At 40.4% G+C, this 25,027-nt stretch overlaps 1 protein-coding gene across 1 annotated transcript; it reads right to left on the bottom strand.

The window, feature by feature from the left end:
- Positions 1–23,880: 23,880 nt before the first annotated feature.
- Positions 23,881–24,816, bottom strand: LOC131415637 (olfactory receptor 6C2-like). Its single transcript, XM_058557464.1, has one exon. The coding sequence runs from the start codon at positions 24,814–24,816 to the stop codon at positions 23,881–23,883; it is 936 nt and encodes a 311-aa protein (XP_058413447.1).
- Between the last annotated feature and the right edge of the window lie 211 nt (positions 24,817–25,027).

Here is a 25,027-nt window from a genome sequence, read left to right as displayed (position 1 = left end):
TAGAATACATGGAATATATAGAATAAGATGGCAGAAATCAGTCCTACTATAATAGTAATTATAAAAAGAATGTATCAGTGAATCCCATAACAAAAGAGACAATGATCTTCAAATTGGATTAAAAATAAAAATAAGTAAATCTAGCAATGTGTTGTATATAAGAGACACACTTAAAGCAGTAGGATATTAAAAGGTTGGAAATAAAAGGAATGTGTGACACCATCAACATGGCGGAAGAGGTTTTCTACCATCTTCCCCTCAACAAATACCAATTTTGACAACCACTCATTGACAAGACTGCCTTTGTGGAAATCTGAGAGTCCGGTGGAGAAATTCCAGCAGACCATTGGAGGAAAAAAAAAATCTGAGATTGAATGCTTGAAGAGGCTAAGAGGAACAGTTTCACTTTGCCCATATCATCCTTCCTGCAAGGTAGCACAGCTCAGTGCCAAGAGAGATCTTCTAGGCCCATGATTTCTCACATAGGGGAAAGAGAGAGTGCGTGAGGGAGCACCCAGCTTCCCCAGCTGTGCAGGAACTGCCAAGGAGGTACATTTCTTTCTTGCCCCATCCAGAAATCTGAGCTGCAAACTGCATGATTGGGGGGGCAATGAGCGGCCAGGAGAGCAACAGCCAGGGCACAGAGGCAATATACCAAAGGGAGGTGGATCCTGCTAACCACTACAAGGACTCCATCAGGATGCCCACCCAAGAGTGTTTGGGATTCCTGACATGCAGGTTCCCCCAACTTATCCACTGGAACCCCAATGTTCCACAAGCCTCAACTGCAGACCCTCCCACCCTGTGGCTAGCTCCCTGTGCACTCCCGGGACAGTGGTGAGAGTGAGCCTTTGCAGATGGCTCGTCAGCATGTGCACAAAGCTGGCCTGACTCTATGGGACCGGGAGAAAGCACACAAACGTAAACATTCTGGCTTTCGTTCTTTCTACCAAGAAGTGTGCTGTCCTTTTTACATTTTCTTCTTTTTATGTGATAAAATTTTTAAAACTCTCAATGAAGCAAGTATAAAGGGAATATACCTCCACAGAATAAAGGTCATACATGACAAGCCCACAGCTGACATTATACTCAGCAGTGAAAAGCTGAAACCCTTTCCTCTAAAATCACGAACAAGACAAGTATGACCACTCTCACCACTTCTATTCAACATAGTATTGGAAGTCATAGCCAGAGCAATTAGGCAAGAAAAAGAAATAAAATTCATCCAAACTGGAAAAGAAGTAAAACTGTCACTATTTGCAGAGGACATGATTTTATATACAGAAAACCCTAAAACCTCCATCAAAGAACTGTTAGAGGGACTGGCCTGGTGGCATAGTGGCTGGGTTCATGTGCTCTGCTTCGGCGGCCCCGGGTCCATGGGTTCAGATCCCGGGTGCGGACCTGCACAATGCTCATCAAGGCATGCTGTGGTGGCCTCCAACATACAAAGTAAAGGAAGACTGGTACAGATGTTAGCTCAGAAACAATCTTCCTCAAGCAAAAAGAGAAAGATTGGCAACAGATGTTAACTCAGGGCCCATCCTCATCACAAAAATAAATAAATAAACAGAATTAACAACCAAATTCAGTAAAGTTGCAGAATACAAAGTCAATACACAAAAATCTGTTGTGTTTCTATAACTAATAACGACCTATTAGAAAGAGAAATAAAGAAAACACTCCCATTTACAATTGCATCAAAAAAAAATACCTAGGAATAAATTTAACCAATGAGGTGAAAGACCTGTATATTGAAAACTGCAAAATCTAAATGAGGGAAATTGAAGAAGACACAAATAAGTGGAAAAATATTTCATGTTCATTGATTGGAAGAATCAATATTGTTAAAATGTCCATACTACCCAAAGCAATCTACAGATTCAATGCAATCCCTGTCAAAATTCCAATGACATTTTTCAAAGAAATAAAAAATAACCCTAAAATTTGTATGGAACCACAAAAAAACCCTGAATAGCCAAAGCAATATTGAGAAAGAAGAACAAAACTGAAGGCATCACACTCCTGATTTCAAACTAGATTACAAAGCTATAGTAATTAAAACAGCATGGTAGTGGCATAAAAACAGACCCATAGATAAGTGAAACAGAATAGAGAGCTCAGAAATAAACCCATGCATACATGGTCTTTTATTTTATGACAAAGGAGCCAAGAATATACAATGGGAAAAGAACAGTCTTCAATAAATGATGTTGGGCAACTGGACAGCCTTGTGTGAAAGAACAAAACTGAACACTGTCTTACACTATACACAAAAATTAGCTCAAAATGGATTAAAGACTTCAATGTAAGACCATTAAAGTCCTAGAAGAAAACATAGGCAGTAAGCTCATTGATCTAGGTCTCAGTGATGATTTCTTGACTCTGACACCAAAAGCAAAAGCAACAAAAGCAAAAATAAACAAGTGAGATTACATCAGACTAAAAAGCTTCTGCACAGCAAAGGAAACCATCAACAAAGTGAAAAGGTAACCTATGTCAATGGAAGAAAATATTTGCAAATCTTGTATCTGATAAAGGGCTAGTATCCAAAATATATCAAGAATTCATACAACTCATTAGCAAAAAAAACAATCTAATTTAAAAATGGGCAGAAGATCTGAATAGACATTTTCCCAAAGAAGACATACAGACAGCCAACAGGTACATGAAAAGATGCTCAACATCACTACTCATCAGAGAATTGCAAATCAAAACCACAATGAGACATCACCTCACACTTGTTAGAATGTCTATTATCAAAAAGACAAGAAACAACAAGTGTTGGCGAAGATGTGGAGAAAAGAGAACACTTGTGCACTGTTGAGTGGAATGCAAATTGGTGCAGCCACTACGGAAAACACTATGGAGATTCCTCAAAAAGGTAATACAATCCAGTAATTCCACTTCTGGGTACTTATCCAAAGAAAATGAAAACACTAACTTGAAAAGATATATGCACCCCACGTTCATTGCAGCATTATTTACAATAGCCAAGATATGGAAACAATCTAAGTGTCCATCAATGGATGAATGGATAAAGAAATTGTGGTGTGTATATATACATATATATACACCTATATACAATGGATTATTATTCAGCCATAGTAAAGAATGGAATCTCACCATTCGTGACAACATGGATGGACTGCAAGGGCATTGCTGTTAAGTGAAATGAGTCAGAAAGAAAAAGACAAATACTGAATGATCTCTCTTATATGTGGAATCTAAGCAAAAAATAAATCAGGAAAACAAGCTAATAGATACAGAGCACAGAGTCAGATTGGCGGTTGCCAGAAGTGAGGAATGGGGGCTAGGAGAAACGGGTGAAGGGGATCAAAGGATAAAAAGAAAAAAAATAATTAGTAATTTTTTAAAAAGATTTTATTTTTTAGCAGCTTTTAAGATGTTCTTTTTATAACTAGTTTTAAGCAACGTTTTTTATTGTTGTGGCTTCATATTTATTGTGGTTAGGGTTTGTTGAGCATCTCTGATCAGTGGATTTTTTGTTGTCCACCTTTTGAATTTTACAATAATTTGAAATATTTTCACTCATTTCGTCAAATACTTTTTCTTTCCCTCCCTTCTCCTTTTTTAAGGAGACTATAATTACACAATATATCAGGACTCTTGAATTTGTCTCACAGTTCCCTGATGCTTTTTTAAATTTTTTAAAAAGTTTTTTCTTTGAATGTTTTATAGAGGGAGTTTTTACTGCTATTTCTTCCAGTTAACTAAATTTTTCTTCTGCAATATCTAAATGATATTAAAACCATTCCATATATATTTCTCTCAGATGGTGTAGTTTTCATCTCTATAAGTTTGATTTGGAATTTTTAAATAATTTTAATGTTTTTGCTTAACATGTTCAATCTTCTATATTCTTCAACACATGGAGCACAGTTACAATTATAATTTTAACTGTTTTATACTGATTACAGTTATAATTACTGTATTTTATTTTAGTTGTATCATCTGTGCCATTTTGGGGTCTGTTTATACTGATTGTTCTCTTCACTATAGGTTGTATTTTCCTGCTTCTTTGCATGCCTGGTGAGTTTTGATCACATTAGGCACTATGAATTTTACCTTCTTGAAGGCTGGATGTATTTGGATCCGTGCAAAGATTCTTTATGTTTGTTCTGGTATCATTTGAATCACTTGGGAACAGTTTTTCCTTTCAGGTTCTGCATTATTCTGTGTAAGACTAGACCAGAGCAGTGTTTAGCCTCATGGTTTATTTCCCTAAACCTGAGGCAAATCTTTTTGAATAATACCCAATAAACTATGAGATTTTTAAATCTGTTTGGTGTGATAGGAACCATTTCCATTCTTCTGTGGGCTTATATTATTGTTCTTTGCAATCCTGTTGGGTGATTCTTACCTTAGTTGGGTAATTTCCTTACGTGTATATGCTGATCAGCACTCAGATGAATGCTCATGATGGGCCATCTGTAGATCACCAGATATCTCTCTGTGCCTCTCCCACCTCTCAGTACTCTGTCTTGTGAACTTTAGCCTTCCTGGACTACCATCTACACCTTCTCAACTCTGGCAGACTGGCGGGCTCCACGTGGGTCCCCCTACCCCACACTGTCTCCAGGAACTAAGCTTAAGTAATCCTCTCTCCGGGATCACCGTCCTTCATTGTCTGATGTCAGTTATCTAAAAAACTTTGATTTCATATATTTTGCTTGAATTTTTAGAGGTTTGAGCTGGGAGGGCATATATGCTTCCTGTTACTCCCTTTCAGCTTGAGCCTATTATCTTTCTGTGCTCTTTTCCTCATATTAAAACATTTTCTAAAGTTCTAGATTTTTGAAAATCTAGAGTGACTAAAAATCATAACTTGCTGCTTTGCTTATTCTAAATATTCCTGTAAACATTTCTTTTCTTTGGTTATGATTAAATTTTGTCTCCTCTTAAAACTCTTTTTGTTTGGCAGCATCATATGTTTGCCCCCTCACCTCACGAAATGAGTAGCGCTCTTTGCAACCTAATAGAAGTTTATTATTATTTGGAGTGGGTGTTGGTGGCAGGAATGTCAGGGAAGGCCTGTAGGAAATAAGATGCCAGCCAAGATCTTGCAATCTAGCTTAGACATGAGTCAAGCACACACTAAATGTTAATTTGCAGAAATATCCATGATACTTTTCAGCCCTCTTATAAGTAGGTGGGTTTTGTCACCTGTTGAATGTGTGCTGCTCTTATGGCTTGCTTTTACCAAGTAACCACTGTCATAGAATATTTCAGTGGAAAATGAGGAATATAAAAACTCTAACTTTGGTTATCTCCAAGAATCTGTGTAACAGAGGAAAAACAGAAAAAGTCCTGTAAACTCTCTTCTCCTTAATTGAAACCTTATGCCCTATTGCCTGCAATTGTCTTTGGCAGTTTCCTTTCTCCCCCAGGGCCCTATTTGTGGTGACACAGGAAGATTGATGGATGGAACACAGCACCTCCTATTGCAGATGAAGATAACAGCTGGAAGACTGATTAATGGAATGCAGGACCTCCTGCTGCAGATGAAGATAACAGCTGAACTGGTGCCAGAACGTCTGGGACCCTTGCATAACTGCCCCACCAGATGTCTACAGTCAGGTAGACAGCACATTCTTTCCCATGAATTTCCCTTTAAAAACCCTAACTTCTAGTGCTTCAGGAAGACAGTGGTCTTCAAGACATGAGCCTGCCACTTCCTCATTTGCTGGCAAATTAATAAATTACCCTTTCTTTTCCTCAATCCCTTGTCATTGTGTTCATTGATTTGGCTACAGCAACAAAGTCCCAGTTTTTCTGCAACAAAATTGGCGAGCCAGCCAGGAACAGCTCATGCCCCAGTGGGGTGCACTCTCCCTCTCCTTCCCACTTCCAAGGGATGGAGCAATTGGCTGCAGCAGCACACCAGGGCTAACCCATTCATGCTGTGAGCAGAAGCTGGGAAGGGGGTTCCCTTGGGAGCTGCTTGAGCCCCTGCCAGTGGTAAGTCCCCTTCCCCAGAGGAAAACGGGACAGTCCCAGTAGCTGCCAGGGCTCTTTTCACTCTAGGGAAACTCTCTTTCTCTCTCTGAAGGGACACAGCCACCTCTACTCTGCCCTCTTGTAGAAAAGAAACAGACTTTGGAAATGCTGCTGTACCTCGGCCAATTCAGTAAGTCTACCCGTGTGTACACCAAGACCCTTGATTCTATACTTTTGAGGAGGTTTCCTCCTTTTGGCTCCATAAAGATCATTTGTGGTGCCAGTTGGCATGGAAGTCACAGTTAAAGGAGACAGGGGAATTTTTGAATCGTTTGATTCCCCATTTGCATTCAAGGACGCTGGATTCCGTTTGATTTGTTTGCCTTGGTTTTTGGTTTACAGGGGAGTATCTGAATCGTTCAATTCCCCGTTTGCATTCAGGGACATTGGGTTCCATTTGACCCTTTGGCCTAGGATTTTTTCGTTCCAAATGTGGTGGTGGATTCCCTTGGTATTCGTTGTCTTCATTTTGTTGTTGGCCTGTTTGTGTTACCCAGAAAGGCGTTGGTTTGTCCTTGTTGGGTGTAGTTTAGTTGTCTGTGTCATCTGTTATTTTTTTTGTCTTGAGAATGGGGAGTGTCATATCTATACCATCTGAGAGTCCCCTGGGACGTATTCTAGCTGAATGGTCAACTTATAGCTATAAGCTAACAACTGAGGAAAAAATGATTTTCTATTGCAATACTGCTTGGCCAATGTTATGTACTTGAATTCGAAGAAAGGCGGCCCCTGAACGGGACCTTGAATTTTTATACTATTCTGCAATTGAAATTATTTTGTCAAAGGTCTGAAAAATGGGATGAAATCCCCTATATGCAAGCCTTTATGCAGCTCCACAATAAGGATTCTGCAAAGACAGGCTCTAAATTAATAGTGCAAAGAAACAGAAGGCACGGGTGTGTGAGGATGCTAAAACATCTGAGGAAAAGGTTGATGAGGAAGTTACTGATATAAATCTTATGAATCCCTTTAATCCCAACTCACTTGGGTCTCAGCTGCCAGTCCCAATTTACCCTCTGCAGCCCATACATCCACCTTTGCCTGTGGAGGGACACTGGGTTGGAGAAGGGGCGACGGCTGTGGCTCCTGCAGCCCCACATCCACCTGACTATGACTCGGGTACAGGGATGGTCTCTCCCTTTAAGACCCAGCAGGGCACCACATTTGGCTAAGGAGCCCACACTTCTGGGGCAGGGCAATTTCCTTTGCAGCAATACCTGATAGGAGGATTAAATCAGCAAGGACAGCCAGCGGGGTATTATTGTACTTATAGTCCCTTCTCTACGTTGGATTTGCTGAGTTGGAAAAACTCCAATCCAACTTATAGACAGGACCCCCCGAAGGTGGCTGAACTTTTCACCACAATTTCTGCTACTCACCGCCCCACCTGGGCAGGGGATGCTGGGCGGAGGTGCAGGCACTACTCAATATGTTGTTAACTGCAGATGAGCAAAGGCTTGTTATAGATAAGGCAAAGGAGGAGGCCCAACATCTTCATGATGAGGATCCAAACCAGACTCCAGATCCTGAGGTAGCCATCCCCATTATAGAGCCTAATTGGGACGCCAATGCGGAGGCCGGAAAAGCTCCCCTAAACCATTACAGGAGATGCATTCTGGCCGGCCTCCAGAAGGGAGTCCCCAAGCAGAAAAGTTTGAACAACGTACAGGAGATTCAGCAAAAGCCAGGTGAAGATCCCTTAGATTTTCTAGAACACGTGTACCAGGCTTATAGAAAATATACTGATACAGTCCCCAAAGCCCCTGAAAACTTAGGTATGGTCAACATGACCTTTATCGGACAAAGTGGCCAACCCGACCCAAAAAGAATCAATATGCTTATTGTCCGGAGGAAGGCCGTTGGAGAAAGGAATGCCCGAAGGTATAGGGAAGGAAGGAGATGAAAGCTCCCCAAAGAAAACAAATGGCAGCTAGAACCCCAGGCTCAGATGACGAGTGATGGGGCCCGGGGTCCAGTCCACCTTGAGGGCTCCCATTCCGATGTCCACGCAGGAACCCCGGGCAAGATTGATAGTGGGGACACGATTGATTTTCTTACTGATACGGGACCCACTTACTCAGTTTTGAATTCAAAATTGGCCTCACTGAGCAAAGACTCAGCAGCTGTGGTGGGGGTATCGGGGCAACCCCAAATGACACCCTTACTACAACTGCTAGAATGCCTATTGGGAGAACATACATTAAAGTATAGTTTTCTGTGTATGCCTGATTGTCCCATACCTCTCCTGGGACGTGACTTGCTTTGCAAGTTGAACGCCCAAATAACCTTTTCCCCAGAAGAGCAACAGCTCTACCTAGAGGTTCCCTCTGAACATGCTCTGCACCTGTAGTTTTTGCTCACAGCGGAGGAGCAACAGAGTGAAGATCTTTTTCCTGTGGAGATCTACGAGAAAGTGAGTAAAACTGTTTGGGCAGATGGGATCCCTGGGCAAGCTTTAAAAGCTATTATCTATAGGGATATCTTTAAAGGAAGGGGCTTGACGTCCCCGAAAGAAGCAATACCTGCTAAAGAAAGAGGCTTTGGAAGGAATCCAACCTATCTTGGCCAGATTTCTGGAACACGGTTTGATTTGGCCGTGCTGGTCCGCATACAATACTCCAATTCTCCCGGTAAAGAAGCCTCATACCAATGAATACAGGTTTGTACAAGATTTGAGGGCCATTAACGATATTGTACAGGACATCCATCCCACTCTACCAAACCCATATACCCTCCTGACAGCCATCCCAGGGGATTATGGGTGGTTCTCAGTGTGGGACTTAAAGGATGCCTTCTTCTGCATTCCCTTGAAGGAGGAAGCTCAGTTATTGTTTGCCTTTGAATGGAAAGATCCTGAGACTAAAGTCACTACTCGATACTGTTGGACTGTACTACCACAGGGTTTTAAGAATTCTCCCACCTTATTCAGCGAGGTCTTGGCAAGAGAGTTGAGACTCTGACAGCTAGAACAAGGCATTCTTTTACGATATGGGGATGATCTTCTTATAGCCAGCCCAGACTTTGAACATTGTTTGGCCAATACTATTTTGGTTTTAAATCACTTGACTGCTTGTGGATATAAGATGTCACCACATAAGGCCCAAATATACAGACGACAAGTGACTTACTTGGGTTTCCAATTGAGTAGAGGGACCCAAAGCCTCACGGCATACTGGAAGCAAGTCATACTAAATCTTAAGGTCCCTGGAAACAGACGGCAACTAAGGGGATTCCTTGGAATGGCCGGCTTTTGTCATATCTGGATCCCTAATTTTGCACTTATTGCAAAATCCCTATATGAAGGTTTGAAAGGCTCAGGCGCAGAGCCTCTAGTTTGGACAACATAGTGTCAAAAGGCATTTGAGACCCTCAAAGAGAACCTAATGACAGCCCCTGTTTTGGGTCTACCTAACCTTAAAAAGGAATTTAAACTCTAGTACATGAAAAACAAGGAATAGGACTAGGAGCACTAATACAAGTGCTGGGCGATGTGCCACAACCGGTAGCATATCTGTCTAAATAGCTGGAACATACTGTGAAGGGATGGCTCCTCCCTGTCTGCGAGCAGTAGCTGCCACTTGTGACTTGCTGCAGGAAGTGGAAAAAGTCACTTTGGGTCAGCCCAGTGTAGTCTATGCCCCACATCAGGTTCTGACCCTGTTAGAACAAAAAGGAGGCTACTGGCTAATAGCAGGGTGGCTAAGGAGATACCGGACCATCCTTCTTGACAACCCAAACATAAGATTAAAGACTGTGTCTACTCTGAATCCAGCCACTCTATTGCCTGCCCAAGAAAAAGAACCATTACAACATAATTGTCTGGAAATCTTAGAAACAGTCTTTTCTAGCCGAATGGATCTCACTGACCAGCCCATGTCCCAGCCGTGTTGGGACTTGTTTACCGACGGCAGCAGCTTTATGGAAGATGGGCACCAGAGAGTTGCATACACAGTGGTCACAGTGGAGCAGGTACTAGAGGCAGCGGCATTGCCATCTAGCACTTTAGCTCAAAAAGTGGAATTAATCGCCCTGACTAGAGTGCTCCAACTATCTCATGGAATGAAGGTAAATATTTATACAGACTCTAAGTATGCCTTCATGACAGTGCATGCCCATGGAGCAATCTGGAAGGAAAGAGGATTGTTAGCAGCGGGAAATGAGGACATAAAATATGCAACCGAGATATTAGCATTGTTGCAGGCAGCGGCCAAAACCGAAAAGGTGGCCATCACGCATTGTCCAGGACACCAAAAATTAGACAGCTATGTGGCTCGAGGAAACCAGGTAGCTGATAAAGCTGCAAAGAAAGCAGCTAAAAAGGACTCCTTTTTAGGAGCCCTGCTACCTAAATTGAATTTGGACAAATTTAAACCTCATTATACAGAGAAAGATGAAAACAGGGCAAAGAGTGGGATTTTGATAGATGGGATAAGAACTCCACATGGAGATTAAACCCCCATGGACTAATACTGCTTCCAGAAGCCCTGGTTAAACCCATAATGAGAAAATTGCATGATAGTACTCATTATGCATGGGATGCCTGGATGGACTCAGTAGCCCCATGCCTAAAAGGGCCTTATTTATAAAAGACTGTGCAGCAACTTACTCAAAATTGAGAATTATGCACCTGTAATAATCCCAAAGCTGAGAGACCCGCATTGGAAAAAGGAGTACAACATGCGGGAAATGGTCCTCTGGATGATTGGCAAGTTGATTTCACCCAGATGTCTAGGACTACAGGAAACTTCAGATATCCGTTAGTTTTGATTGACACCTTTTCAGGCTGGATAGAAGCCTTTCTTGAAAGGACAGAGAAAGCCGCTCAAGCGGTACGAGCCTTCCTCAAGGAAATAATCCCTAGGTATGGACTCCCATCATCTCTGCAAAGTGACAACAGACTGTCCTTTGCCTCTGAGGTAACTCAGCAAGTAGGCAAAGCCCTGCACATAAAATGGAAATTGCATGCCTCATGGAGACCACAGTCAATGGGGAAAACGGAAAAGATGAACCATACTCTGAAGAAAACTATTGGAAAATTGTGTCAAGAAATTAGTCTAAAATGGGACAAGGTATTGCTGTTTGCCCTACTCAGAATTAGGGTGGCCCCTGGAAGCCCGCTTAAATTAAGCCCATGTGAAATAATATATGAGAGACCCTTCCTAGCACCACAAGGTAAGTTTTCTGCTTTGCAGATACTGGAAGAAAATAGGATAAAGCAATATGTCCAGCAAATAAGCAAATATTAACCTCTATTCATAGGTTTGCCTCCTCTAGGGTGCCTCTTTCCTGTGACGTTTCGTTACATGCTTGTCAACCTGGAGATCGTGTCCTCCTGAAAACCTGGAAGGAATGAGGACCAGAACAGCAACTAGAGGAGAAATGGAAGGGACTCTATGATGTGCTCCTGACTACCCACACCTCTCTGAAGTTGGCAGGAGTAAAGCTGTGGACACATCATACCAGGGTGAAGAAGTGCCCTGAAGGGGCGGTGGAACTGATAGATCGGTGGATGACTCACCCTTTAAAAGACCTGAAATATCTTTTTAAATGGAATACCTCTTAAAATGATTATATACTTGCTAATTTTGTCTATCATTCTCTCCCTTTCTTCGGGGTGGAAGGACAATGCTCTAGTCCATGTCACCCAGACTCTGGCTTCAACTCTCATCTGACTGACTTTTGGGTTGCCTCCCGAGGGCCCAGTCCATGGCAGAGCATAATGATCCTTTAGCGCATCCACTTATCAATTTCTCTGGAGTTCCTGAAGGACGCTGGTATTCCACACATTTGACCCTCATGAACCGAGTAAGAATAGTTGATTTCCCTGGGGAACACATGGGTAACTTAGCTTGTCTCACTATACCTTTACTCACAGAGACTATCGAGGTCTATTTTAAGGGAGAAGGGACAGGCATTTTTGCTCCTACAGCTTTCCACATACATCCACCTGGGCCTGAAGAGGCCTTACCTATGTGTGCTTAGAACAGTGTCTCATTTCTGGTCCCAAAATCATATGATATCCAGGATCTGTTACTCACAGCCTCAACCTGGATGGAAGGGGTGGCCTTAATAGTAGGACAGGTTGTACCAGACCCTAGTAAGAATAATTCAGTTTATTTTTGTGCCCCCGTAGGATATGTTTTCGTATGTAAGATAGGCAAAACCCCTTGGGCCTCTGATTGTATCAGACACACTTCCACTCCTATGCAATGTTTTCTAACCACATTGTTCACCTCTTTCTCCGTTCATCCTATTAATGAAAGTAAGCACTGGGCTAGTTCTCTCAAGCTTTTTACTAGGACAGCCCGAGATCTTCCTGGGGATATTCCTGATGGGGATGCATATTTCTTTGGTTACACCCTCCTACATTGGTGGGGTGTAGCAGCTCATCAATGTGTACTTAGGAATCTTTCTCACACCCTGATAATCCTAACTAACGAAACTGCCAGATCTCTTGCAAACTTACAGAAATCGTTTGATTCTCTAGCTAAAGTAGTGTTAGATAATAGAATGGCATTAGACTACCTATTGGCTGAGCAAGGAGTCTGCGCCATAGCTGACATCTCTTGCTGCACATATATCAATACTTCTTCCCAGGTTGAAACTAGTATCGAGAAGATTCGCCAACAGGCTACCTGGTTACAGTATACCCTAGATCATTACACTCCACTCCTTGAAGGAGTGTATTGAATAGGACAGGAATAGAAGATTGGTTTTCTGGGTTGTTCACATGGATCCCTAGTAGGTTCAAATCCACACTTACAGGATTTTTTAAATTCGGTCTGTCATGTCTCCTAATAATCCTGCTGCCTGATATTGGATTTAGGCTCGTAATATGGTGTTTTCCTAAATTGTGTAAATCTACTGCTCACACCTTATATCACCAACGTCATCTTTGGCAGCAATACGTGGAAATTTTCTTTTCTTTTTTTTTTTTAATTTTTTGTTTATTGCAGTAACATTGATTTATGACATTGTATAAGTTTCAGGTGTACATCATTATACTTCTATTTCTGCATAGATTACATCATGTTCACCACCCAAATACTAACTACAACCCATCACCACACACTTGTGCCAAATTATCCCTTTCGCCCTCCTCCCTCCCCCCTTCCCCTCTGGTAACCACCAATCCAAGCTCTGTCTCTATGTGTTTGTTTATTGTTGTTATTATCTACTACTTAATGAGGGAAATCATCCAGTATTTGAACTTCTTCCTCTGACTTATTTCACTTTGCATAATACCCTCAATGTCCATCCATGTTGTCACAAATGGCTGGATTTCATCGTTTCTTATGGCTGAGTAGTATTCCATTGTGTGTATATACCACATCTTCTTTATCCATTCGTCCCTTGATGGGCACTTAGGTTGCTTCCAAGTCTTGGCTATTGTGAATAATGCTGCAATGAACACAGGGGTGCATGTGTCTTTACACATTGGTGTTTTCAAGTTCTTTGGATAAATACCCAGCAGTGGAATAGCTGGATCATATGGTATCTATCCTTGATTTTTTGAGGAATCTCCATACTGTTTTCCATAGTGGCTGCACCAGTTTGCACTCCCACCAGTAGCGTATGAGAGTTCCCTTCTCTCCACATCCTCTTCAACACATGTTGTTTCCTGTCTTGTTAATTATAGCCATTCTTACAGGCGTGAGGTGATAACTCGTAGTTTTGATTTGCATTTCCATGATAGTTAATGATTTTGAACATCTTTTCATGTGTCTGTTGGCCATCTGTATATCTACTTTGGAGAAATGTCTGTTCAGGTCTTTTGCCCATTTTTTAGCTGAGTTGGTAGTTTTTTTGTTGTTGAGATGCATGAGTTCTTTATATATTTTGGAGACTAACCCCTTATCTGATGTATGGTTTGCAAATATCTTCTCCCAATTGTTAGGTTGCCTTTTCATTTTGTTGATGGTTTCCTTTGCTGTGCAGAAGTTTTTTAGTTTAATGTAGTCCCATTTGTTTTTGTTTTTTTTTCTATTGTTTCTCTTGCCTGGTCAGACATGGTGCTTGAAAATATGTTGCTAAGACCGATGTCAAAGAGCGTACTGCCTATGTTTTCTTCTAGAAGTTTCATAGTTTCAGGTCTTACATTCAAGTCTTTAATCCATTTGGAGTAATTTTTTGTGTATGGTGTAAGGTAAGGGTCTACTTTCATTTTGTTGCATGTGGCTATCCAGTTTTCCCAAAACAATTTGTTGAAGAGACTTTCTTTTCTCGATTGTATGTTCTTGGCTCCTTTGTCGAAGATTAGCTGTCCATAGATGTGTGGGTTTATTTCTGGGCTTTCGATTCTATTCCATTGATCTGTGTGTCTGTTTTCATGCCAGTATCATGTGTTTTGGTTACTAGAGCTTTGTAGTATATTTTGAAATCAGGGAGTGTGATACCTCCAGCTTTGTTCTTTTTTCTCAGGATTCCTTTAGCTATTCGGGGTCTTTTGTTGTTCCGTATAAATTTTAGGATTCTTTGCTCTATTTCTGTGAAAAATGTTGTTGGAACTTTGATAGGGATTGTATTGAATCTATAGATTGCTTTAGGAAGTATGGACATCTTAACTATGTTAATTATTCCAATCCAAGAGCACGGAATATCTTTCCATTTCTTTGTATCGTCTTCAATTTCTTTCAGCAATGTTTTATAGTTTTCGGTGTACAGATCTTTCACCTCTTTGGATAAGTTTATTCCTAGGTATTTTATTCTTTTTGTTGCAATTGTTAATGGCATTGTATTCTTAATTTCTCTTTCTGCTACTTCTTTGTTAGTGTATAGAAATGCAACTGATTTTTGTATGTTGATTTTGTATCCTGCAACTTTACCGTATTCGTTTATTACTTCTAAAAGTTTTCTGATGGATTCTTTAGGGTTTTCTGTATATAAAATCATGTCATCTGCAAATAGTGACAGTTTCACTTCTTCCTTTCCAATTTGGATCCCTTTTATTTCTTTCTCTTGCCTGATTGCTCTGGTTAGGACTTCCAGTACTACGTTAAATAGGAGTGGTGACAGTGGGCATCCTTGTCTGGTTCCTGTTCTTAGAGGGATAGCTTTCAGTCTTTCACCATTGAGGATGATATTAGCTGTGGGTTTGTCATATATGGCCTTTATTATGTTGAGGTACTTTCCTTCTATACCCATTTTATTCAGAGTTTTTATCATAAATGGATGCTGTATCTTGTCAAATGCTATCTCTCTGCATCTATTGAGATGATCATGTGATTTTTATTCTTCATTTTATTAATGTGGTGTATCACGTTGATTGATTTGCGAATGTTGAACCATCCCTGCATCCCTGGAATAAATCTCACTTGATCATGGTGTATAATCTTTTTAACATATTGTTGTATGCGATTTGCTACTATTTTGTTGAGGATTTTTGCATCGATGTTCATCAGTGATATTGGCCTGTAATTTTCTTTTTTTGTGTTGTCCTTGTCTGGTTTTCGTAGCAGGGTAATGTCAGCTTCGTAGAATGAGTTAGGGAGCTTCCCCCCCTCCTCAATTTTATGGAAGAGTTTGAGAAGGATAGGTATTAAGTCTTCTTTGAATGTTTGGTAGAATTGACCAGGGAAGCCATCTGGCCCTAGACTTTTATTTTTGGGGAGGTTTTTGATTTCTGTTTCGATCTCCTTACTGGTGATTGGTCTACTCAAATTCTCTACTTCTTCTTGATCCAGTTTTGGAAGGTTGTATGATTCTAAGAATTTATCCATTTCTTCCAGATTGTCGAATTGGTTGGCATATAGATTTTCATAGTATTCTCTTATAATCATCTGTATTTCTGAGGTATCTGTTGTAATTTCTCCTCTTTCATTTCTGATTTTACTTATTTGTGCCTTCTCTCTTTTTTTTTTGGTGAGTCTAGCTAAAGGTTTGTCAGTTTTGTTTATCTTTTCAAAGAACCAGCTTTTGGTTTTATTAATTGTTTCTATTTTTTTTTTTTTTTGGTCTCTATTTCATTTATTTCTGCTCTGATTTTTATTATTTCCCTTCTTCTACTGATTTTGGGCTTTGTTTGTTCCTCCTTTTCCAGTTCCTTTAGGTGCATTGTTAGATTGTTTATTTGAGATTTTTCTTGTTTTTCGAGATAGGCCTGTATTGCTATAAACTTCCCTCTTAGAACCGCTTTTGCTGTATCCCATAAATTCTGGCATGTTGTATTTTCATTTTCATTTGTCTCCAGTTATTTTTTGCTTTCTCCTTTGATTTCTTCGTTGACCCAGTCGTTGTTCAGTAGCATTTTGTTTAATCTCCACGTATTTGTGGCTTTTCTGATTTTCTTCCTATAGTTGATTTCTAGTTTCATACTGTTGTTGTCAGAAAAGATGCTTGGTATTATTTCAATCTTCTTAAATTTATGGAGACTTGTTTTGTGGCTTAATATGTGATCAGTCCTGGAGAATGTTCCATGTGCATTTGAAAAGAGTATGTATTCTTTGGTTTTTTGATGGAATGCTCTGTATATATCTACTAGGTCCATCTGTTCTAGTGTGTCATTTAAGGCCAATCTTTCCTTATTGATCTTCTGTTTGGATGATCTATCCATTGGTGTAAGTGGTGTGTTAAAGTCCCCTACTATTATCGTGTTACTGTCTATTTCTCTTTTTATGTCTGTTAATAATTGCTTTGTATATTTAGGTGTACCTACATTGGGTGCATAGATATTTACAAGTGTTATATCCTCTTGTTGGATTGTTCCCTTGATCATTATGTAATGCCCTTCTTTGTCTCTTTTTACAGTTTTTGTTTTAAAGTCCATTTTGTCTGATATGAGTATTGCTACCCCACCTTTCTTTTCATTTCCATTTGCATGGAGTATCTTTTTCCATCTCTTCACTTTCAGTTTGTGGGTGTCTTTAGGTCTGAAGTGTATCTTGTATGCAGCATATATGTGGGTCTTGTTGTTTTATCCAATCAGCCACCCTACACCTTTTAATTGGAGCATTTAGTCCATTTGACTTTTAAAGTAGCTATTGATAAGTATGTACTTACTGCCATTTTTTAACTGTTTTTTCTCAGTGTTTTAGCAGTCCTTCTCTGTTCCTTTCTCCTTCTATACAGAATTGATGGTCTCTTTATTTTGACCTCTGTCTGAAAACTCTACTCTTTAACCCCCCTCCTCCCTCCTTTTATGTTTTTGATATCATATCTAACCTCTTTTTTGTGCATTTTTATCCATTACCCTCTTATCATGGAAATAGATAATTTTTCCTATTTGTGGTCTTCTTTTTTCCCCTTAAATCAGTCCCTTTAACATTTCTTGTAGCACTGGTTTCTTGGTGACAAACTCTTTTAATTTTTGCTTGTCTGGGAAATTTTGAATCTTTCCTTCCATTTTGAGTGATAACCTTGCCGGGTAGAGTATTCTTGGCTGTAAGTTTTTTCCTTTTAGCACTTTAAATATATCATGCCACTCTCTTCTAGCCTATAAGGTTTCTGTTGAGAAGTCAGTTGGTAGCCTTATGGGGTTTCCTTTGTATGTAACTTGACATTCTCTTGTGGCTTTTAGGATTCTCTCTTTATCTTTAATTCTGGACCTTTTGATTATGATGTGTCTTGGTGTGGGCCTCTTTGGGTTTATCTTGTTTGGGGCTCTCTGTGCTTCCCGTACCTGGATGTCTGTTTCCTTCCTTAGGTTAGGGAAGTTTTCATCTATTATTTCTTGAAATAGATTCTCTGCCGCCTTGTCTCGCTCTTCTCCTTCTGGGTCACCTATAACACGGATGTTAGTGCACTTGATGTTGTCCCAGAGGTCCCTTAGACTGTCCTCACTCTTTTTAATTCTTTTCTCTTTTACCTGTTCAGCTTGGGTAATTTCTTCTAGTCTTTTGTCCAGCTCACAGATCCATTCTTCTGTATCCTCTACTCTGCTTTTGAGTCCCTCTAGTGAATTTTTCATTTCCAGTATTGTATTCTTCATTTCTGATTGGTTCTTTTTTATATCTTCCATTTCTTTGTTGACATTCTCCCTGAGTTCATCCATTCTTCTCCCCAGATCAGTGAGCATCCTTAACACTCTTGTTTGAACTCTCTGTTGGGTAGGTTGCTCATTTCTGTTCACTTAGTTCCTTTTCTGGGGTTTGTCCTGTTCTCTTACTTGGAATGTATTCTTTTGCCTCCTCATTTTGCCTCTTTCTCTGAGCTTGTGTCTACGTATAAGGTAGGTCAGCTACATCTCCTGCTCTTGGATAGGTGACCTTATATAAGTGATGCCTTAGGAGGCCTGCAGTGTGCTTCCCTCAGTTCTCAATGTTCCAGGGGTGACCCCTATGTGGGCTATGTGTGCCCTTCTGTTGTGGCCTGTTTACTCTCTCTGTAGGCGCCCAGGGAGGCTGAGTTATGCTTCTGGCCAGCTGTTGTAATGCTCAGCTGCTTGTAGTTGTTGTGGGCCCTTCAATCTCTTTATCAGGTCTGGGGAGCCCGAGCAGAGTTGGCTGCAAGTTCTAATACAACATTTGTGTTGCAGTATTTCTTTTAAGTGAGTAGGCCCCCAGCGTGGCAGGTTGTTAGGCTCAGGGCCTTACAATTGCTATAAGCCTCCAGCCTTTAGGTCTCTTGTCAGCTCTCTGAGGATTGCAGCTGGGTGCGCCTGGCCTCAGGCACGGGAGCACCCAATTGTTTCAGGCTTTGGAAGGTGGGGCAAACCCCCTATGTGGGTCTTTGAGAAGCACAAGTCTTCTGCAGCTGACAAGCCCTGCCATCCACAGGTCCACACACACAGTCAACACAGTCCTGCCCTGTGGGTGCGCCCCGACCTCCTGAAGTGGACCCAGTCTCTCCATGGCGGGAGCTCCACACACTCCACCATGGCCCCACACTCTCCATCCACTCCTTGTGCACGCCCTGCCCCGCTGAAGTCAGCTCAGTTGCCAGGCTGCAGAGAATCCAGTCACCAATCTATGCAGGCCCACAAATTGCCTGAGGGCTTGTTGTTGGGTGGGGCCAGTCCCTGGGGTGGGCTGCCTACCCTGGCTGAGCTGGATTAAATCGGTGCTCTAGTGAGTGGGGCAGCCCTGGGCTAGCAGGCCCCAGGGAGAACTCCAATCGTGTCTGTGTCAGCACACCCGCACCAGGCCACAATAATGGCTGCCACCAATGTCCCAGTCCCTGGAGAGGTCTCACCTGTCACTGCAATGCACTCTGAGCCTATCAGGTGAGTCTTTTTTCACCAAAGCACTGTGCACCTTTCTTTCTGGTCATTTTCGGTTGCTTTCTGAAATGGGTGAGTTTGCGCATGGGCCCTTTAAGAGCCACTTTTAATTTCTTTGTGAACCAGCTTTTCTGGGGTTACTCCCCAATGTTTTAGTAGCAGGCAAAGTCAGATATGCCACTCATCTCAATTGTGCTGGGTCCACAAAGTGCCTACAGTGGGCGCACTCCCGGCTCAGGGCCCCGCTCCTCCAGGGAGGCTGCATAACTTTGGGCTGCTCCCGGGAGGTCGTGAAGCTGGCAGCTTGTGAAGGCGGCGTTTTTTTCTCTCCAGAAGGGAGTTTCTGCCTCTTCCATCTCAATTAGGATTGTCCTTTGTTGCAGGAGTTCCTCTTATCGAGCTTTCAGTTCTGTCTCAGGGCTAATTTTTCCATGAGTAGTTGTAAATTGGCTGTGTCCCCAGGAGGAGGTGAGTTCAGGGTCTGCTTATGCTGCCATCTTGACTTCTCTCCAACACAGGTGCAAATTTTCGATTCTCAAGACCCTGGACGATGTCCCCAGACAGCAGGAAGTAGCCAGACGAACCTCGCCACCCATGCTCCCATTGAAATGGAAAGTGAAAATTGACAGTGGGGATATTGTAACAGAGGAAAAACAAAAAGTCCTATAAGCCCTCTTCTCCTTAATTGAAACCTTATTCCCTATTGCCTACAATTATCTTCAGCAGCTTCCTTTCTCCCCCAGGGCTCAATTTCTGGTGATACAGGAAGATTGATCAATAGAACACAGGAACTCTTGTTGCATGTGAAGATAACAGCTGAACCAGAGCCTGAACATTTGAGACCCTTGCATAACTGCCCCACCAGTTGTCTACAGTCACGTAGACAGCACATTCTTTCCCATGAACTTCCCTTTAAAAACCCTAACTGCTAGTGCTTCAGGAGGACAGTGGTCTTCAAGGCATGAGCCTGCCACTTCCTCATTTGCTGGCAAATTAATAAATTACTCTCTCTTTTCCTCAATTGCTTGTCATTGTGTTCACTGATTTGGCTACAGTGACAAGGTCCCAGTTTTCGTCTGGAGAACTTAGAGAAAGAAAAGTTATCATCTCAGGATTTTAAGTGCCCGTCTCAAAGTATGAAAAAGAAGCTAGAAAACTATGACTTCTCTAAAAGAAACCAGTCTCTCCTGTAGCTACAGGATTGAAACTTCTGGAAACCAACCCAAGTCTAATCTTGTGGATGACTTTATTTCTACGCAAATTGAATTCACAATCTCCAGGGGTTACTAGAGTGCACATATGGTTAGACACCATTGAAGCCCCATATTCTACCTATCCACCTTTGCCAGAAAAGCAGACATTTACAGCCTGTCTCAAGTGTTTTATCTCTTCTTGCCTGAAGAAACTGTAATCGCCTCCTTTGAGGTATTTTTCTTGCAGGAGGTTGCAGAACTGTTCAAGACCTACCCCCCCTTTATCAAATTGCTTGGAGTCCAATAACCAGACTCAAGTTCAAACATACTCCAGGGCGTTGGGTACACAGTATGACCTGGAAGGAGGTACCATACACACCATAAAGAATTTCAAGACAGCTAATTTGTACCAACAGAAACCTGAGGAACATCTAGGGGAATGCATCATAAGAGTTTTAGAATTAGGGTAAAGTGAGAAGAAACATTGGATTGGGTTGAATTTACTAATGTGAATGCTGGTCTCTCAAGTTGCTGGACATGACTCTACTTGGCTCAAATGTGCCCTGCACTGAATGAAGTTGAGATTCCAGAACTTCCTCCTTCTGCTATTGAGGAGGGCATCCAAAGAGTTAAGGTGATTGGGATACTGGAGTAGATTTATTATATGAGACTTGCTCATCTACTCTAACAATAGCCCAGGAAATTCCAGAGGACATTCCATTCATCAGCCTTTGGGAAATGCATTGTTGACGAGGAGCCTTGGCTTCCTGAAATGCTCTGTAGTGACCATTCTCTAAAGTCCAGGGATGACAATAGGAGATGGTGCTATTGAAAAGGGCTCCTTGAATTCAATGGGATGATAAGACCATGGAGTGTAGGGGTCAGGTGGCAGCACTTAAACCCAAGAAATAAGGTAAGTGTTGTTACTATAGTGGCCAGCAAAGCTGAAAGATTTGAAACACAGAGATCTCGATGTTGGCTAAAAGACCATAATGTCTCTAGGACTGAAATAGACGAGCAACCACAATGGGGAAAGAATAGTCCCTTCACTAAATGATGTTGGGAAAACTGAATATCCACATGCAAAAGAATAAAACTGGACCATTATATCACACCATACACAAAAATCAGCTCAAAACAAATATAAAACTTAAACATAAGACCTGAATGTTTAAACCTCCTAGAAAAAAACATAGGGTAAAATCTCCTTGACATTGACCTTGGCAATAATGTTTTGGTTATAACACCAAAAGCTCAGACAACAAAAGCAAAATTAAACAAGCGAGACTAAATTAAACTAAAAAGCTTAAGCACAGCAAAGGAAACAATCAGCAAAATGAAAACACAACCTATAGAATGAGACAAAATATTTGCAAACAACATATCTGATAACAGGTTAATATCCAAAATATATAAGGAACTCCTACAACTCAATAGCAAAAACCTCAACAATCCAATTAAAAAATGGGCAAAGGACCTGAATAGACATTTTTTCCAAAGAAGACATACGAATGGCCAACAGGTAGGTGAAAAGTTGCTCAATATTATTAATCATCAGGGAAATGCAAATCAAAACCTCAATGAGATATTACCTCATACCTGTTAGGATGGCTATAGTAAAAAAACAGAAGATAACAAGTGTTGGTAAGGATGTAGAGAAAAGGGAACCCTGATACTCTGTTGGTGGGAATGTAAATTGGTATAGCTATTATGGAAAACAGTGTGAAGATTTCTTTAAAAATTAAAAATAGAACTATCACATGATCCTGCAATCCCTCTTCTGGGTATATACTCAAAGGAAATGAAACCAGTATCTCAAAGAGATATCTTCGCACCCATGTTTATTGCAGCATTATTTACAATAGCCAAGACATGGAAACAACCTGAATGTCCATCAATGGATGAATGGATAAAGGAAATGTGATATATATATATATATAATATCACAAAATTTTATATCACATATATATTTATTTATATTTTTGTATTATTTATATAATTATATTATATTAATATTAATCATATTATATATTAATATAATATGATTTATATTTTTATATATTTGTATTTTACATTTTATATATACATATATTATTCAATCCTAAAAAAGAAGGAAATCCTGCCAATTTCAACAACGTGGGTGGACCTTGAGGGCATTATGTTAAACAAAATGTCAGACAGAAAAAGACAAATATTGTATGATGTCACTTATATGTGGATTCGAAAAAACAAGCTGCATAGGAACAGAGAACAGATTGGTTGTTGCCGGTGGTGGGAGGTGGGGGGTGGGGGAAATGGGTGAAGGTGGTCCAAAGGTACAAACTTCCAGTTATAAGATAAATAAGTTCTGGGAGTATAATGTACAACATGATGACTATAGTTAACAATACTGTATTGTTTATTTGAAAGTTGCTCAGAGAGTAGATCTTAGAAAATCCTCATCACAAGAAAAAGAATGGTGACTATGGGAGGTGATAGGTGTTAACTAACATTTTGTGATAATCATTTCTCAATACATACATATATCAAATCATTATGTTGTATACCATAAACTTATACAATGTTATATGTCAATTATATCTCAAGAAAACTGGAAAAAATAGAGGGCTGTAATGCCAAAAATAAATAATTTAAAACACCGAAAAATTTCCACTTTTTTTGTTTGTTTGTTTGTTTTGTTTTGTTTTTTGTTTATTGACATTATAACCAATGTTATAACATTGTTTTATAACATTGTATAAATTTCAGGTGTACATCATTATACTTCTATTTCTGCATGGATTACATCATGTTCTCATGTTCACCACCCAAATACTAATTACAATCCATCACCATACACATGAGCCTAATTATCCCTTTCGCCGTCATCCCTCCTCCCTTCCCCTCTGGTAACCACCAATTCAATCTCTCTCTCTATCTGTTTGTTTGTTGTTGTTATTATCTACTACTTAATGAGTGAGATCATATGGTATTTGACCTTCTCCTCTGACTTATTTCACTTTGCATAGTTCCACTTTAATAACAAATTAGTGTAATGAAATAGTTCCATCTTAGCCTGAGTAGAGTGGTGTGCATTACAAAAAAATTGAGAAACAAATTACATCTACTCATTCTTCTTCAGTTGGTAGATGCTAGACCAGGAAGCAATACTGAGATAAATATTTTTTGTGTCAAAAAAGCTATGAATTTAAAGAAATTAATGGATGAAAATAACTCAAATTTTTGTTACTGCCTTTTTGTGTTTCAGACATAAGGATTGCAAGGTGTCGTTTGGACTTTCTGGAAATCTATATTTATGCTCAGTTATGAAAGTGAACCATTATGTAAGAAGATCTATTTGAAGTAAGGCCATAATGCTTACTTCAGTCTGTGGTTCTAAGAGGAGCAGAAAAGAAAGTGTGGTGGTTAATCAGACTGTTACTTCAGTACTGTACTGCAGATTTGAATTAGAACACATAGTAAAAGATGAAATACTTATTTTTTTTTATTTTTAAAAATCTTTTTAGTTTCCTAATTCTTTGAAAGAAACGCCATCTTTTTTATTGAGTCCTTGAAGGCTTGTTTGACTTGCTTATTCCTGAGAGTATAAATGAAAGGGTTCATCAAAGGGATAACTGAGGTGTTGAGCAATGACACCACCTTGTTAATGGCCACTCCTTCCTTTGCTGGTTTGATATAGATGAAGATGCAACTTCCATATGTGATGGAAACTACAATCATGTGAGAAGAACAGGTGGAGAAAGCCTTTTTTCTTTGCTGAGCTGAAGGGAGTCTTAAAATAGTCTTGATGATGTATGTGTAGGACATGATTACACAGACTAGTGTCAATATGAGGGTCAGCACAGCCATGATTAAAACAAGTTGCTCTACAAATTGAGTGTCTGAGCATACAATCGTCAGAAGGGGAGACGCATCACAGCCAAAATGGTCAACGAGATTAGAGTTACAAAAATCTAGCTGAACTCCCAGGCTAAGCGGTGGGAGTATGACAATTAACCCCACCAGCCAACAGCAAAGGACCAGAATGGTGCACACCCTTTCATTCATGATAGTGCTGTAGTGCAGGGGCTTGCAGATGGCCACATAGCGGTCATAGGACACGGCAGTCAGAAGAAAAAATTCCGTTGCCCCAATGAGGATGACAAAAAATAATTGGATGGCACAAGCATTGTAGGTAACACTTTTGTCCCCAGTCGTCATGCTGTACAGAAATCGAGGAACACAGACAGTTGTAAATATTATTTCTAAGATGGAGAAATTCCGAAGGAAAAAGTACATGGGTGTTTTAAGGTGAGAATCCACCAGAGTGAGGAGGATAATGATCAGATTTCCAGCAACAGTGAAAATGTAGGTGAGAAACAGAAATACTGAAAGAAAAACCTGTAGTTGTGGGTCATCTGTTAGTCCTAGTAGGATGAATCTTGTAATTGCAGAATGATTTTTCATCGCTGTCTTCAGATATATAATGAGTCTGTATTAAGAAATCATAAACTTTGAATCTGAGGAGTAGAATATAAAAATAATATTTCAATAAGCTGTATAGAGAAAAGTAGCCAAGCCAGCCAGGAGAAGCACATTTCTAAACTTTTATTTGATCCTCAATAATAAGGTGTAGAAGTGATTGCATTGGGCCTCATTTTCCTGGACACTGCTTTAC

This window comes from Diceros bicornis, chromosome 17, assembly GCF_020826845.1.
Source record: "Diceros bicornis minor isolate mBicDic1 chromosome 17, mDicBic1.mat.cur, whole genome shotgun sequence".
Taxonomy (NCBI): Eukaryota; Metazoa; Chordata; class Mammalia; order Perissodactyla; family Rhinocerotidae; genus Diceros; species Diceros bicornis.
This window is presented reverse-complemented; position numbering and strand designations above follow the sequence as displayed.